Raw genomic sequence first — 13997 nt, 5'->3', positions numbered from 1 at the left:
GGTTCATTGGTTAAAACAATGAGGGAAATGACCAGTCATCACACAGATCAAAAAGAAGGTGAGTTCTGAGTCCCAGAGATGAACGTGCTGTGTCTGAAATGTGAAGATCAACCCAAGAACAAATGCAAAAGACCAGGTGACGATACTAAAACTGATAAAAGTTTGTCATTATCCAGAGTGATGGTTTGGTTGTAGCACTTTTAGCCTCGCAGAAAAACTTTGAAACAAAGGACCCACATTTGTTTACTACAGATGGCACCAATTCAAACCTCTGCAAGAATATCACAGACCTCGCGAGTTTATGTCAAATACATGGTGTTCCTTTGTTACAACCGACCCCACTACCGGGGTAGGTAGTAACACATGGTGGGGTAAGTTGTAACAGTTAAACAAAAGAAGCAAAAACAGAAGCTTCACCATGTGATATGCTTTTGTGAGAGCTTTATTTAAATAAAAGAACAATGTCCCTCTCTCTAACCTGTCATATGCTTACCTCACGTGCAGTCAGTCCATAATACAGGTCTGCTGTATGATATAAATAGTCAAATAGTCGGCCAACACTTCCCCCTGCGCCTCAGAGAAAACTTGATGATTTGTTGATGCTCCAATAACCTACACTGGGTAGATGACTGGGCCCCTGTTCTGCTCAGTGTTATACGGTCAGTCTTTCTTTTACACTGCCTTTGCATACTGTAAAAGTATAAAATCAAGAAGGTGTCATTAGTTGTATGTAAGGGGATGGTTGTGTCAGCCATTGTTTAGCGAGCTGTATTAGCATAATGGATTTACTTTCTTACCTCAAAATCTATTTTTCTCTATAGAATCTGCATGCCCCATGTGGGATCAGGGAGGAAGTGGGTAAACACTGATATGATCACTTGACTCCTGTCTTATCCCTGAGTGGCTGAATTCTCCCCATGTTACAACCATACCCGGTCTCCCCTGTGACGACATGGGCTGAGAGGGTGCTCTGCCAGGAAGAAACCCTTATAAGGCTTTTTGATACTCCAAAAGAAATATCAAAAAGCTAGTTTGGAATAAAAAAAAGTATAAAGACTTTAATTTTTAGAGACATATCTTATGGTGCATGTAAACCTTTGGTTTTGTAAAAGTAATTAAAAAAATGTGTAGAAAGTGTTATCTCTCATTCTTCTGCAATTTGACAAATAGAAATAACTTTAAAAATTCAAATCTTAAAAAAGGAAAGTTGTGTATGTGTGGCTCATCCCATAAAGTGATGGACGGTCATTGCTGTTTTATGATGGCAATAACTGAACAGGATTCTTGAAAACATGAGCTGAGTGAGGGTGTTCTTGTCATACATGCTCCAACAAACACACTTCCACAACCTCTTCCCAGTCTCATCAGACTGTGTGATACTGATTTAATGCTCGAAGAAAATTGTGAAGTAAATTAGGAACAGCTCCATCCATGGCGGTCAATAATGTAAGTGTTCTGTCCAAAACACTGACGCCTCATGATTCAAATTGGATAGTCTGACCGGGGCGGACCTAGAGGGGTGGCACGGGGTGGTTCAAGGTCTTGCCACCCGAGCTGCCACCCCAATGATGTGATGTCTCACAACTGCTCCAGCAGCTACCTGGTGCTTACAGAGCTCACTCTCAGTTAGCATTTGTGACATAGAAATATACTTTATTGCTAAATAAGGAGCCAGGTGCCAACTCCTGTGGCTCCCGAGATGATGATTTTTCTTCTTTTTTATTTTATTTACAAAAGTTAAAACTGTACCTGAGTTAGAAACCCCCTACTTATATTATATCAACATTCGACAATATATAATGAGTCGCCAGCCCAGAAATTATCCCTGACCCCGCTTGCCACCCCGTGATTTTTTTCTGGATCCACCCCTGAGTCTGACTGTAGATAAAAATGAATGAAACATAGGCTACTACTTAACATGCATGGGCTGAACTCTGCTGACATCCTGTGGTCAACTCCCAACACAACAGTTTCAGTTCAGATAATTATTACCACAATATAAACTCAGTTCCGAGCAGGGGCGGACTGGCCATATGTCCATTCTGGAAGAGGGCCACCGGTCCTGCCTCAACCGAGCTTTACCCAAATCTAAAAGCTAAAAAAAAAAGCATCAAAATAGCGAGAAAAAGAGGATGAAAAGTCAACAAAAACATGAGAAAAACACAGACAATAAAAAACCTACAAAAACGTGAGGAAAAAAAGATCGAAAAAAGTATTAAAAAAACATGAATCTAAAAGGAATTCCGTGGAGTATGGTGTACCACAAGGTTCAATTTTGGGACCATTATTATTTGTTTTTTATATTAATGATTTTGCTTCAGTCTCTACGACCACCTTTCCCGTTCTTTTTGCTGATGATTCTAGACAAAAAAATAATAATAAAAAGCCGAACTGGGGAAAATGCACTCGTTAATGTTAAGGCGGGCGGTAAGAGGTTAAAATATGTATTTGTGGAAGTGTCACAATTACGCTGATTTGGGCCAGGCTAGTCAGAGTCCAGGGCTGTTTTTCAGTCCCAGTCCGCCCCTGGTCCCGAGGCATTTTTGGAAGAAATGTTTGAGGCCTGTTCCTTACCCCATGCATCTCCAGCATCACTTCTGTTTGACCATAAAAAGATTATTATACGCCTGCTCAACGCCTTTGCTGGCACAAGTGTGTTAGTAGAACTCGGCTAATCTTCAGGGCTGAGGTGAGCAGCTGGGGCTTCAAGTATGTTAATTCCGTGTCAAGAAATATTAGTTAGGGCGCCAAGCTAATTAAAATAATTCCTTCAGCTGTAGCCTGCAGCAGCAACAGTGTAGCTAATGTACATTTAGAAACAAAACAAGCAAGAACAACATGGTCAAAATAAGTGGCATGGGCTACTTACTTTACTTCAATAGAATGAACTTTGATAACAGCTTGTCTTTTTGAATTTGTGCCAATTTTTAAGCTGAGGTCAAGTCTTCGGATGAGCCAAATCTAGCGCGCACGTGAACCCCGCGGCCGGCATCAAAGCATCACTTCCCGCCCTGTGAGTGGCTGGAAGCTTCTGTTGTCCAGGTAAGCCCCGCCCCCTCCGCCCTTGAGCCCATAGACAGATTATCTCCCTCAGGACACGCGCCGCAAGCTGCTGTTTGTCTGCTTCTTCATGCTAGAACGAGCGAAGAGAGGGGACTTTGTAGGACTTTGGGGATATTATCGACACACTTTTGCTTCTCTGGACCCTTCTAATCCCTTAAAACGACACTACTGGGGGGGACTCCATAAATTTACTGTCCTGTGCCCATCACCTGGAGAGAGGGTTTAATGGGGAGTTCCAGGAAGCAAGCTGCTGAGGCTGTGACAGGTCAGTTTGCTAAAGTGCTAACACCATTATTGCTAAGAATCAGGGATTATTATGACACTTTACTGCATGTTGAAATAATCAGAAATCTGAAACTGTTACAGATGCAACACCAGACTTCTAATGGAAACAGAAATGGCTCCCAATCAACTGCCATGGAGTCTGTTTGGGGCCAAGAGCCAGATCTGTGTACTTCTACTCCTGCTGCACCATCTGCTGCCGTCGTATGGTAAAGTTAAACTTATCACCACGATCATTTTCTTCATTTGCAAACCGTTAACGCCATTTTTCTTGAAGGAATGTCGGGTTGGGGCGGCTGTCTGGACGGGCAGGATGTGTTTGCGGCGGTGAGAGAGAACAGTCCACCGGTCATAGTCTCCTCAGAGCTCTTCGGAGACCTGACGGACGAGGTCTTCGCCTGGAGTCTGCGCGGAGAGGATGCTGATTGGTTCTATCTGGACGGGGCGAACCTCTGGCTCAACACGTCAGCGGAAAAAGTCTTGGACCGAGAGGTAGCGTGATGGCGAAATGTGTCAAAGCGGATTCATGCCCAGACAAAGTAGGGGGCATTTGAGAGTGTAACTTTTGCCTTGTTCTCAGGCGGAAGGCTCTGTGTTAATGGCGGAGTTGGTTTGTCATGAGGAGGACACATTTCAGGTACAACACGCACCCAGAATTCCGGTATGCTACTAGTCGTGCAGTCCCAGATGATGAACCACAGGCCCCATGTCGTTGCAGAGTGTGTACAGGATAGTGGTGGAGATTCTTAATGAGAACGACAACAGTCCGGTGTTTGTGGACGGCCCTGAGCAGATTGTTGTCATCAGTGAGGTAGTATAATACAATGAGTGAATTCATTGATTTCTTTAGTGCCAGACTTTTATGGTAACACATGAATAAAGAGGAAAGTTGATCCTCTACTCCAGGGGTAGGCAATGTCAGGCCCTCCAGCACAGAACCTCTGGCCCTCAGGATGATTTTGAGAAACACTATTACACAAATCAGAGAGTACTTTGAACATTATTAGAGTTAAATGGGAGAAAAAAAAGGTAGGAATACTGTCAATACACCCAATAAGGTCAAATAACACTGGTATTTGGCATTTGAAGGAAGTGCAGTGGAAAAAGAATAATCGTTTTAAGGAGGAAATGACATAAATCTACTTGAATTAAGAGATTAAAGCTAAGGCTTGAGTAGATTTGTTCTGGTTTTAGATGAGATAAAACCTCTAGTAGTAGCTATTCTCTTAATTCAGATCATTTTGTGTCATTTCAAGTGAAAAACAATTATTTGTCTGATAACGAGTGGGTTTTATTCTTGTTCCATTGACACTATAGCATTTGTATCTTGTATTAGTTCAAACCGACTCAAATCCAACATAGAAGAACTTTTATTTAAGCAATTTAAAGTAATTTAACTCATGGTGATAATTTTTTCAATGTTGTGCTTTACTTTGGGCTAATAATCGGTCTATTTACAATAAAGGAAATCGGCCCTCCGCCAAGAAAACTTGCCTCCCCCTGCTCTACTCACTAAATCTTTCAGCACCAGTCTCGCAACCCTTTTTTCCCACCGCTCCATAACCTTGAGCAATGATCGGATTTTGCATTTCTTTCTAGTTGACTCCTGTAAACGCCGTTGTGTTCAAGGCCTACGCTACAGACGCTGACAATGACAGGATTGTTTACTCCATTGACCCGTCATCCGTAAGTCGAAACCAAACACTTTATTTTATTACTTTGCATTCGGGTCAGACAGGTTTCTTGCTTCTATTTGATTATACTGCATTGTGATACAGATCGTGGTTGTATTACTGTGTTATAACCGTGGTTGTTTAAATGTGCTATAGAAATATAGAAACAACCTTATATTCTTATGAACCGTTATAATTTTCTTTCCAAGTCAAAAACCTACCTGGGGTTCGGATTCAATCGAACAGCAACGATAAAAACACAATCAAGGTGGACGTTTTGTGGCGAAACGTCAGCTTTAAGTAAATAAAAATCTGGTTGGTTTGCAGGTTTTCTCGATTGATATGACGCTAAATTCCATGGACTGCTCACATTTGTCAAAATAAAACAACTTTAAACACGTATGACAAATGATTTTACATTGACATGAAGCCAGTTTAAATGGATCAATGACCAGAAATGAACAATAAATACATTTTGATTATATTGAAAGGTACAGTGGGGAAAAAAAGTATTTGGTCAGTTTCACATAGACATTCTATTGGATTTTGGCCAAATACTTTTTTTCCCCACTGTATTTGTATTCTTTATTGCTGGGTTGCAGGTGACATCACAGCGTTCTAAGGGCCTATACTATTATATAGAGGAAAAAATATTTTGTTTTTGAGGAAAATTTTTGGTCTTGTACAGAGAGATCATGGACCCAGTGACTGATATTAAAGCTACACTGCGTAGAATTTTACCCAAAAAACAAAATTGAAATACAAGCTTTTATTTTATGACTTCAGAATTGAAAAATACCTCAAACAAACATTTGATTTTGCTGTAAGCGGCTCAGCTCTCCTAAGACTAAATTTACCGGGAGTGGGTACGTCTCCAGCTCGTTTCCATGGAGATGTCGGCTAAAGTCAGCAGAATTTGAGTTAGGTTCCCATCCAAATCCATTCTTTGATTTCTCACTGCAGAAATAGCGTTGTCTGTCGAGCTGGTCATTAGGACATGTTTTGTACTGATGGCAACAGTATAGTCCAAAATGTTATGCAGTGTACCTTTAATGATGATTTTTTTAATTCATATAATTTCTTTCTAGCTACGACTTGTGAAAGTGTAATGCTGTTAATAGGAAAAACTGTCTCCTCCTCCATGTCAGAGAGTATAAATAAGACTTGCAACTCTCAGCTCCCCCATGAGCCAAATACAACCTCTTGAATGACCAAGTTAGACCTGTGCACCATCCTCCGAGACCCCTGCACGCAGTGTTTTTTGTTTGTTCTGAATCTCAAACTATTTTACCTTTGGAAGCATATCGTAATCGCCACCACAAATTTGAAAAACAATTCTGAAGTCAGCAACAGTGTCTCATCACTCGAGAAAAACAGTACCGGTAATTGTTTCTTTGGACTTAAAGGAATAGGCCACAGTTTTTACATACTGAGATATGTTCTTACCTTAGCTTTGACGAGTTCTTTAGGACCTGTCTGGTCTTCACCCGTGCCTTCAGTCACGTAAACACAGCGCAGACGGCGTTAGCATTTAGCCTCTCCCTCTCTCCACTATAGCTCCAAAACTGGTCAAGATAGAAGCTACCAAGCTCTTCCACGTTTCCCAATTTAAATATGGTTATGTGAAGTGTTCCACTACAAAGTATAATTACACAAAATTAAACAATGTGGATTTAATAAGCGGATAAAAGGGTGAATTATATTGTAAGGCATAATAATACCAAGAGTAGTTTGGCATCCACACAGTAAAGTGAAGATTACTGCGCGGATTTCGAACTACTCCTGGTATTATTGTAGTGTAACACTTCAGGTAACCATATTTAAATAGGGAAAACGTGGAAGAGCTTGGTAGCTTCTATCTTGACCAGTTTTGGAGCTATAGTGAAGAGAGGGAGAGGCTAAATGCTAACGCCGTCTGCGCTGTGTTTACGTGACTGAAGGCACGGGTGAAGACCAGACAGGTCCTAAAGAACTCGTCAAAGCTAAGGTAAGAACATATCTCAGTATGGAAAAACGGTGGCCTATTCCTTTAAGGATGCTTAATCTGTCCATTGCTTGAATGTTTAAAAGTCTAAAGACTTTGCAAACCCAACGCATTAGTCTGTTATTCTTGTTTTCCAGCCTGACGCAGAGTACTTCAAAGTGCTTCTGCCGAACAGTGGAGAAGTGGTCCTGGTCAAGCCTCTAGACTACGAGACCAAGACTCTGCTCAATGTGCTCATCCATGCAGCCGTAAGACATTCTACCTGACATATTCATTTTCACCAGACTGCACTTATGTCACACTCTGTCCCTTTGGTTTCAAGGAGGTGAACACGGCAGAGCAGCACAGCACCCGCACAAACATCTCCATCACAGTGGAGGACGGAGATGACCAGTACCCGCACTTCACACCCTGCACTGTTCTGTTAGACGAGGTCAGCGCTCGGGTGTGCACCAACCCCACCTACGCCGCCAACGTCACTCAGGGACAGCAGGTGAGAACTTTTCAGCCGGGGAAGAGGATAAAATGCAAACTTTTGGGTTATAACGAGTCCTTACCGACGGCGAGCGCACCTCCCCCCACACCTGAGTCATCATTTTGCTGGGGGAGCAGGACATCACCAGCTCGTCTCCATGGAGATGTTACAGCTCACATTACCACTCCTTTCTGCAGTGGTTTATTTTGGTAAGCCACTGCAGCAAGGAGCACAGTTCTTAGCCAGAAGTGGTCAGAAGTAAAACAGCTTAATACCGACCTAAGTAGCGTGTTTGAGGAGCTGAACCTATAAAACAATTGATCCGATAGCGTTGTAGAGACCACCAAGGTCAAAAGTAAAGGTGCCATGCTGACCACCCATGCAGCCATTCAGTCACAAAAGGTTAAATTCCGCACACATATCACGTTTTTTTTCCACATAAACAGTTGCACAATGCACCTTTAAAATGATAAATATAATACTTCCTACTCCACTACATTTTGAATAAAAACTCCAAAGTTAAAAGTTTAAGTTGGCCACATATTTTGTCCCATTTTCAGCTTTGTAATGCACACTTCAGAACAGTAGGTGGCGCTGTGCGGATTAACTAGCCATGCCCTTGACTCACAACAAGTAACTTTTTTACTTTGAATATTTAAGTAATTTTCACTGCAAATACTTCAATTGTTATTTTAACTAGAGTAATAGTTGACCTGTGGTGTCTGTACTTTTACTGAACTAGAAAAATCAAGTACTTTGACCACTGCGGGACATATGTACATACAACATGTAATGTTCCGCAGTGTGGCTTTAATAGTTACTCGGTAATAGGGCTGGGATACAGTTAAATGATACCAGTATGGTACCGAAAAAAATATTTAGATCCAAGTTTTGATGCTGTTGGTCCAGAGAGAGCATTAAAGGAAGTGATCTGGTTGTTTCAGCTGAAATAAATGTTTTTTTTTCCAATTTTTCCAAACTTTTTTTTTTCTTTTTTTTTCTCCAATTTTTTCTAATTTTTCCAAATTTTCCCCCCATTTCCCCCCCCAATTAGTTGCAAATTTTCCAGTTTTCCTCCGAATTATTCCCCATTTATCCACATATTGGAGATGAACCCGATATTGTAAATTTGCAGATGTTCCACACATTATTGTTCTGTTTTCTGGTTCTAGATGACAAATATTTTAGTATAGATATCAGAAAAAAGTATCACTGTAGTACTTGTATTGAAAAAACGTTACGGTACCCAGCCCTACTTGTTAAAGGGATTATTAATGCTCCACCCACACCGTGCAGTTTGTTTCAAGTACACGTACAAATGTGTGAGCTGTTAAGTGTGGGATGTGAATCAGTAAGATCCCAAATCTCCCTTTCCTTTTCCCCAACAGGACGTGGTCTTGACCTTCTCCCCGGGCCCCATCCATGCAGTGGACGGCGACAGCGGCCTGAGGGCCCCGCTAAGCTACGTGATCCTCACAGGTACCGCTGTAGAACCCCACGCTGTCGGTGCGGTCGCTCATTTCTGACACGTCTCTGTGCTGCAGGGAACGACCGCGGCCACGTCCTCATCGACAGACACACCGGCGCGATGTCTCTCACTGGCGGCCCCCCCACGGCCGCTCTCCACCTGCAGGTCATGGTGAGAAGAGCGGCGCGGATCTCTTACAGTTCGACCAACCTATGAAATAACAGTGATTTTTGCTGTCCGAAGGCCTTCCAGAACGATGACCCGAGGAAGTACTCCGTCGCCGCAGTGGCCGTGCGTGTCCTGGCGCTGAACCGGTTCGCCCCGCAGTTCGAGAAGCCTCAGTACGTCGGATTTGTGGTGGGGGGGGACGGGCCGGCTCTTGTTCACACGTACGGCGGCAGAGCGCTCGTGCTAGCCGTGATCGACCAGGACTTTAACCAGGTGCGGAATCCGTTCATGAGGTTTCAGGCAACACTCCCCTGGAAGCCGCTCATCGTCTATGTGCTTTTCAGAGCGCCAACCCCCTGATCGTTTTCAGCTTCGGCCCCGCGTCTAACCACACGGGGCTGTACACGGTCACCCAGGACGGTCTGCTCATCGCCAAGACGGGACAGCTCAGTCCGAGAGAGAGGCATGTGATCCAGGTCAGTCATGTGTGTGTGCACAGGTCTGAGAAGGGAGGAGACAGAAGGGAGTCCGCGTTGATCTGTACACTGGCATTATCAAAAGAAATGCTAAATGAATAAACATAAAGACTTGATGTGTGCGATTGAGTGAGGAGAAAGCTTCTTACACACATTGATCGATCTTGATTCATGATTCAGTGTTGTATTTTTTCATTTTTAGAAGAGACCTTGATCAAACTTCAGCAACAGATCCCAAAACAATTAAAAATAGAAGTAGTTTCCATTTCTCTCCTCCAAAACTGTAAACCATGTGCTGTCTCTGCCACAGGAGGCTGTACACATGTCCCCCATGCCCATCATTGAGATTGCACATTTTTCGGAACGACTCATGAACACGAAATAACTTGTTATCGCATTTTCGCAACGTGGTTGTTCACATTCAAGTCTGCTGTCTATCTGGTGTAGATTCAGAGTTTTGCTAATATTACGATATCTTGTTTATTTTTTCTCCTAGTTTATTTTATTTTGCATGTCCTATTTCTGACTTTGATGTTTGGTGATTTCTAGGTACAAGCCACGGACCAGGAGTCAGGAGAGACGACCTTCACCACTGTGACTGTGGAGGTGTTAGCACAAGGCCAAACCGGTGAGTTTGCACTTGTGTCATATGACCTTATGGGTTCATCATGATGCTCATTTTGGGGGCCTTTAGCATATTATACCATTTCCCCTTATCAAAAAAAAAAAAAAGCTACATTCAGGCATGTTTCACACCTGCAGCTTTAGTCTGTCTTTCTCTTTTCTAATTTAAAATACAAGTAATATTAACGTCAACATTTTAAAAGCCAGGATAAACAAATACTGCCCTGTGCCCAGTCCCTCACCTGGAGCTGGCGACTCCCCGGGTGAGTGGCTGTGTGGTGGGGAAGGCGGTGTTCCTGTGCGTGGGTGTGGTCACTCTGCTGCTCTGCCTGCTGTACGTGGTCGTGTGGGTAAAGAAGAAGCACCAGGGCCACAGCGACCCACTGGAGAGAGGCAGCGTGGCCCAGGGCAAGCACCCCAATGTGGTGAGAGCACAAAACGCCCGATTCCAATGATTCACTGGTGCATTTACAGACTCCTAATGTTTGCTCATGTGTTTCTGCAGAGCTTACGCTGGTTTCAGTTGGTGAGTTCTTTTCTGGTTTCTTTCTATGAGTCATTAATCGACTTCAACAGTCCAGCCCACTTCAGATTCTTCAGGGCTGAAAGTAAAAATCTTATTTATTTTTTCCAAAGTCTTTTCATAAAATTCTAATATCAAGAGTTTAAAAGATGATTGCCAATCAGCCTGTGCTAACTCATGGTTATGAAACACTATAATAAACTGAAAAGTTATGTGGTTGTCTCTCAGCTGAAAACTAAACTCGTTTCTAGCTCTCAGAGAGATACATAGAAGACAGACAGACAGAATTGAGACATAATAATATTAAGAATAATATTCATATAATTATTAATTCAATCCATACTCGGTGTTTGTAAGCTACTATTGTAGCCACAGCTGCCCAGGGGTAGACTGACAAAAGCGAGGCTACCAGTACATTCACCCCATGAGCAGAGCGGACCAACAGCAAGTGCACATTTCTATCTTTCACAAATGTCGCGTTTACAGTGTAGATCACTGGTGCTGACTAAAGCTCACTCTACTACAAGAAAATGATTAGATTACCACAGCTTTAAGGGGGTTCACTGTGCAAAATCAACATTTAAGAGACCATGTTACAGTGTTGTTCCATCATCTACAGAAGAAATAATAATGAGGAGGAGGAGCTGACCAGTGCAGGACACCACGCTCTGAAACAGAGACAACCCCAGGAGGCGATGCACTGTTTCAGAGGATCAGAGGAGACTGAGGCAGCTACGGTTTCCTCGACCTCCAAAAACATGCTGCTCAGTCTCAGTGGCTCAGGATTCTTATATACTCATTATTTTGTTGAACTTACTCACATATTCTGCAGCCACTACATGACTAGGAACCTTTCTGCCGACCTCCCACCCTGGCTCCTGGTTCATAGTAAAGCTCAGTTGACAACAAGAAGAAAACAACATTCTCCACAAACTTCACTTCGACAAAAGGCAAAAGCAACATATGTAGAATAGAATTAAATCAAAGTGAACTTTGAATAAGCCGTTTCAGATCAAAAGAGTGCTTTCTAACCATGATTTTGAATTTTGAAGCGGCTGTTGATCGTTCTTGCCAATATCAGAAGTGGTCTTAATAATATTTGTTCTTGAAATAATTGCAAAACTCTAATGGAGACATCTCTACAGTGTGTGCCTACTGTTCGACTGCAGACATTTTGTCCTAATCAAGCTCTCTCTAAACAGGTGAACCAGGGAAGCGCAACGCTCCAGACGGAGGAGGACCTGCCCTTCAGCGCCGGCGGGACTCTTAACCCCGTGTTCAGCTACATAGAGAGAGACTCCCCCTCCCAACATGACCCGTCCCTCTTTAATGACAGTGACAGAGCAACCAAAGCTGCAAATGAGAAACTCACCAGTGAAGACACGGAGAACATGAGCATAGAAACCCTTCCATGCGACTCCCCTCTCGTGCCAGAGAGCCTTCCCCAAACCACTCCTGAGCCTCTCACGCCTCCCAGCCCGTCCTCTCCCACATCCCCCCTCCCAGACCTCCTGTCCAGACGCATCGCCTCGGCCGAAATCGACAAACCCTTCCGCAAAGCCGGCGCCGCCACCCCTCCCAGGCACTCCTACTCCCCGCTACTGTGCGCGAAACAGGCGAGCCCCCCGCCGGCCAGTCCCGAGCGGGTCCCGGTGCAGGCCAGGCTGGTCCACACGGGCTCCTCCACAAGCGACTCGCCTCATCAAACCCAAGAACAGCCACCGCATCCGGAGGCAGAACCCGCCACCTCGCTGGATAACTCGGACCACTCGTCCAGCCCCGCCCCCCACAGAGAGGAGGAGGAGGAGGAGGAGGAGGAGGTGTTTTTGGAAGAGGGCAAAGACAGTCCGGATCTACTGCCGGATGAAGAGGAACTGTTGAATGTGATGGAGCGGTGTCACCCCATCTTTATCACCTTTAGGAGATTTTCGGGTGGGAATTAATGAGGACTCGATTAGAAGTACATTTTTTTTGCAAACTCAGAACAAAATGAGAACACATTGTCACTTAGAAATGTGCAAAGGCTCAGTTTTAGTCATGATTTTGTATTTTTGAAGTGGTTTTGACATTATTTGGTGTGAAAAAAAGAATAATAATTGAAGTGTCTTGTTTTACCGTTGGATCCAAGAACAGTGACCACAAACACACCACATGGACCTCAAGTAATAGAAATGGTCACATTAGTGATTTGTTCCAGAAACTGTTAACCCATAAATGATCGGCCGACTGTTGATCGCTCATAAAAAAAACGCACACACCTAGAACTGTGTTTTCTTTCGTGCACATGTTCGAGTCATTTTTTGCCACCGTCTCAAAACACCGGCTGATGTCAAGAAAAGATCTACAAATCATTTCAGCGCTCCAACATCCTCCACTGGAAGTCACTGCACTCGCATTGGCTCTTCTCCCCTCTGGGTGGCGCTATACCTCAGCCTCAGGACAAGACTAAACTGATCCAGCTCTATTGTACTTAGACTGGACCAGAGCCGTGGGAAGATATTTTAGTTAGGGGGCGCTGAGGGACAAAATTTACCCCCCAAATACGTTTTCTGTGCATAAATCCTATTTATTAACCTCTTAACTCCCGCCTGAACCGAGAGCATTTTCTCCAGTTCAGCTTTACCCAAATCCTGTAGGCCAGTGTAACACCTCATTTGAAAGACCTACAAAACTAAATTGATCTTTTTCCTCACGTCAGATTTTTTTTGCATCACTTTTTTTGTTGGGCAGTCGTCTCATTTTTGTCAAATTTTCGTGACTTTTTTGTCACTTTTTCGTCAAATTATTCGCATTTTTTTGGTCAAATTTGTGTCACTTTTTCGTCCATTTTTTCTCCATTTTTCGTCAAATTTATGTCCATTTTTGTCATTTTTTGTCACTTTTTGTCAAATTATTTGCATTTTTTAGTCAAATTCTTATCACTTTTTCGTCCATTTTTACTCAATTTTTTCACATTTCCATCATTGTTTTCGTCTCAGTTTTGTTGCTATTTTCACACCTTTTTTCCAGAAGCTTTTGGACTGGGGGTAAAGCTGGAGAAAACGTGCTCGGTTCAGGTGGGAGTTAAGGGGTTAATACTGCCTGCAGTTCACAAACTATCCACCAGGGGATGCTGCAGCGCCCTCAGCACCCTGGGTTCCCACTGGACTTCCTAATGTGCACAAAGCACACATGTATTCACGTTTATCTGCTGTTTTATTCATAGGTTATTACCATGTGCCGTGTGTTCTGCTGCGGTTTGGATATTTTCCGTTTTGCTGT

The 13997-nt window shown here is 43.3% G+C and overlaps 1 protein-coding gene across 2 annotated transcripts; it reads left to right on the top strand.

The window, feature by feature from the left end:
• Positions 1-2641: 2641 nt before the first annotated feature.
• Positions 2642-12716, top strand: LOC306971181 (uncharacterized protein). Of its 2 annotated transcripts, XM_079567357.1 has the most exons (16): positions 2642-3328; positions 3430-3554; positions 3623-3837; positions 3926-3982; positions 4064-4156; positions 4945-5031; positions 7140-7250; positions 7325-7495; positions 8866-8956; positions 9022-9116; positions 9189-9386; positions 9458-9589; positions 10139-10217; positions 10448-10638; positions 10719-10739; positions 11939-12716. In XM_079567357.1, the coding sequence occupies exons 2-16, from the start codon at positions 3449-3451 to the stop codon at positions 12677-12679; spliced, it is 2388 nt and encodes a 795-aa protein (XP_079423483.1). In that variant the 5' UTR covers positions 2642-3328; positions 3430-3448; the 3' UTR covers positions 12680-12716. The 2 variants fall into 2 exon arrangements, with proteins under 2 accessions (XP_079423483.1, XP_079423482.1); XM_079567356.1 differs by lacking the exon at positions 2642-3328 and having other exon boundaries at positions 3422-3554.
• Positions 12717-13997: the final 1281 nt, after the last annotated feature.

The sequence above is a fragment of the Gobius niger genome (genome assembly GCF_951799975.1).
Source record: "Gobius niger genome assembly, chromosome: 12".
NCBI lineage: Eukaryota > Metazoa > Chordata > Actinopteri > Gobiiformes > Gobiidae > Gobius > Gobius niger.
This window is presented reverse-complemented; position numbering and strand designations above follow the sequence as displayed.

Excerpts from the sequence above, each read along its gene's own strand:
- LOC306971181 (XM_079567357.1), top strand. The coding sequence starts at position 3,449 with ATGGAAACAGAAATGGCTCCCAATCAACTGCCATGGAGTCTGTTTGGG. Across the intron at positions 3,838-3,925 it reads AAAAAGTCTTGGACCGAGAG|GCGGAAGGCTCTGTGTTAAT; the intron begins GTAGCGTGATGG and ends CCTTGTTCTCAG. Across the intron at positions 5,032-7,139 it reads ACTCCATTGACCCGTCATCC|CCTGACGCAGAGTACTTCAA; the intron begins GTAAGTCGAAAC and ends CTTGTTTTCCAG.